The 2,622-nt window shown below is 53.8% G+C and overlaps 1 protein-coding gene across 1 annotated transcript in view; it reads left to right on the top strand.

Annotated features, from left to right (window-relative positions):
- Positions 1 to 226: 226 nt before the first annotated feature.
- Positions 227 to 2,622, top strand: part of LOC119405732 (uncharacterized) — a 35,704-nt gene continuing 33,308 nt past the window's right edge. The window contains exon 1 of the mRNA XM_049419491.1: positions 227 to 286. Coding sequence (XP_049275448.1) covers positions 227 to 286 — 60 coding nt within the window. The remainder of the gene's footprint in view (positions 287 to 2,622) is intronic.

Raw genomic sequence — 2,622 nt, 5'->3', positions numbered from 1 at the left:
TATTGATGTAATAGGGAGGGGGGCGCTGCGACTCAGGGGGGGCCGCAATGTCAGCGCCATACATTGACATAATCGGGAGGGGGAGGGCGCTGCGACGAACCTTCGCCCCCCCTGAAGGGGAACCCTGCGCACGCCTATGCATCACCGTGATATTCGCCACAAGCCTACTCAATAAACAAAAAAGCCACTATGTTTACTATACGTCACATACTCCGCAGCCGAGGTCATGACTGTGAGCAGATTTATTCATTTCTCTTCTCAGATCAAGGAGCAGGAGATGCGGGAGGTAGGTGCAGCTCGTGCTTACCTTTCAGGGGTGTGTTCCAGTCACTGTTGTAAGAGTTACCTAAAGAGGGTAACTAAATACGTCTCTCGTTAAGACAAGGAATGCCTTATCGCCCGATGTTACCAAAAAAAAAATTATGGCAGCTTCCCAATAGTGGCGCCAAGCCTGAAGGAAGAGCGCAGCTGGGTGGTCCTCCTTGTTTCTCATCTTTTTTTTAACTTCGAAGCCGTTTAGCAAATCATTCCTTGTCCGGCGAAACAAAAAACTATCATCATCATAAACGGGTATGTGCCACAGAGATTGGGCAAATAACACTACTCACCATTGGTCCACTAAAAATGAAGAAGGCAACAGTGAGCCCAACAAATGGCTGCGAAGCAACGGCGGCGAGCCGAAGACGCCGAGTACGTAGGATGAGAGGATGAGAGAATACTAGGGAACGGGAAAGGCAACGGTGGCTGCGAGAAGACCCCGAAACGATGGCAGGCTTACACCAACGACGACGTGTCCGTATATATATATATATATATATATATATATATATATATATATATATATATATATATATATATATATATATATATATATATATATATATATATATATATATGTAGCGCCTCAGAATGGTGGTGGTGGTGGTAAACATTTTATTCAAGAAATTCACAAGAGAACTGCTGTGTGCCTGAGTGGCAGTCCCTAGTCCGGGACGCCATTGGAGATGGCCGCTGCCCGGGCGCGTGCCACCAAGGAGCGTTGCGCATCCAAGGTGGAGCAGCCGAGCAGGTACTCCTCCCAAGCCCTCAGAATGCGGCGCTCGGCAAAGAAGAAGTTGGCATTCGGCCGCGCGTCGGGTGCAGCGCAATAATAAAAAAATCAGTTCGAAAACTGAACGCTGTCAGGGCTGGATCTTTCTCGCGTTAGCTCCGACAGTTAATGGTGACCCGATAAAGAACACGCAGCCCCGATCATCCCGCATGGATCCCGCCGGCTCTGCCACCAATCCTACCGCTCCTGACGCCCAAGAAGACGTCAGACCTAGCGGTGCTGCGATCCAACCTGTCAACCTGCCACCATTTTGGCCCAACAGCCCCAGCACATGGTTTCTGCAGGTCGAGGCGCACTTCCGTCTACGGCAAATCACCAGCCAACAGACCAGGTACTGGCATCTGGTGTCCTGCTTACCTCCGGACGTAGCCGACGACTTAGCTGATATTTTAGCGTCGCCGCACACGAGCCATCCGTACGACACGTTGAAGGCAGCTATCATTTCCCGCAAGTCTGAGTCCGAACACAGCAGACTCCAACAGCTCATCACGGCCACAGAGCTCGGTGACCGTCGCCCATCACAGCTCCTGCGACGCATGCACCAGCTCCTTGGCGGCCCGTCTGCCCCTCAAGAGGAGAAGCTGTTGCGTGAGTTGTTCCTCCAGCGCTTACCGCAGAGCATGGTCCCAGTCCTCGTGGCTGCAGGAGATGTCCCAGTAGACACACTCGCTGAAATGGCTGACCGAGTGGCGGTATACTCGCGGGCACATAGCCTCAACGCCGTTACCGCACCGCCACCGGCCACCGCTGCAGACCCGGCGCTCGCGAGCATCGAGAACCGTTTGGACGCCCTTGTCAGGCGCCTCGATGGCTTTGTACCTGCGCATCGTCGACCGTCATCCAGGTTCCAGATACACAGTCGCTCGACGACGCCCCCCCGTTCTCCGGAACTTCGGTCAAACGACGCGCCGCGGGACGTCGCATCCTCAACCGTGTGCTGGTACCACCGCCGATTCGGTGCCTCTGCTCGCAAGTGCACTCGCCCGTGCGGTCGGGAAATGCGACGACCGGCCACTGACGGCGGCAAGTGGTACTGGTCGAAAGTCATGCCGCCTTTTCTATGTTTCTGATAAGGTCACTGGCGCTTGCTTCCTAGTCGACACAGGAGCCCAGGTTAGCGTCATACCGGCCTCGTGTGCAGATCGCCGTCGCAACGAACAGACCTGCCCACTCCAAGCGATCAACAATTCCGCCATTCGCACATACGGTCAACGCTCTCTTACACTTGACCTTGGACTACGCCGTACGTTCCGCTGGATTTTCATCCTCGCTGACGTCTCGCAAGCTGTTATTGGAGCTGACTTCCTCAGTTTTTTCAACCTTGCTGTGGACATGCATGCTCATCGCCTGATTGATCTCAACACCCGCCTCTCCATCAGCGGTGTACTCTGTAGTTCCTCGTCAACGGGACTGCGAGCTCTCACACCTGCTTCGCCGTATGCAAAAATACTCGCCGACTTTCCCAGCATCACGAAGCCGCACACCAGAGAGTCACCGGTGAAGCATTCCAT

Source organism: Rhipicephalus sanguineus, chromosome 9 (genome assembly GCF_013339695.2).
Source record: "Rhipicephalus sanguineus isolate Rsan-2018 chromosome 9, BIME_Rsan_1.4, whole genome shotgun sequence".
In the NCBI taxonomy this organism is placed as follows: domain Eukaryota; kingdom Metazoa; phylum Arthropoda; class Arachnida; order Ixodida; family Ixodidae; genus Rhipicephalus; species Rhipicephalus sanguineus.
This window is presented reverse-complemented; position numbering and strand designations above follow the sequence as displayed.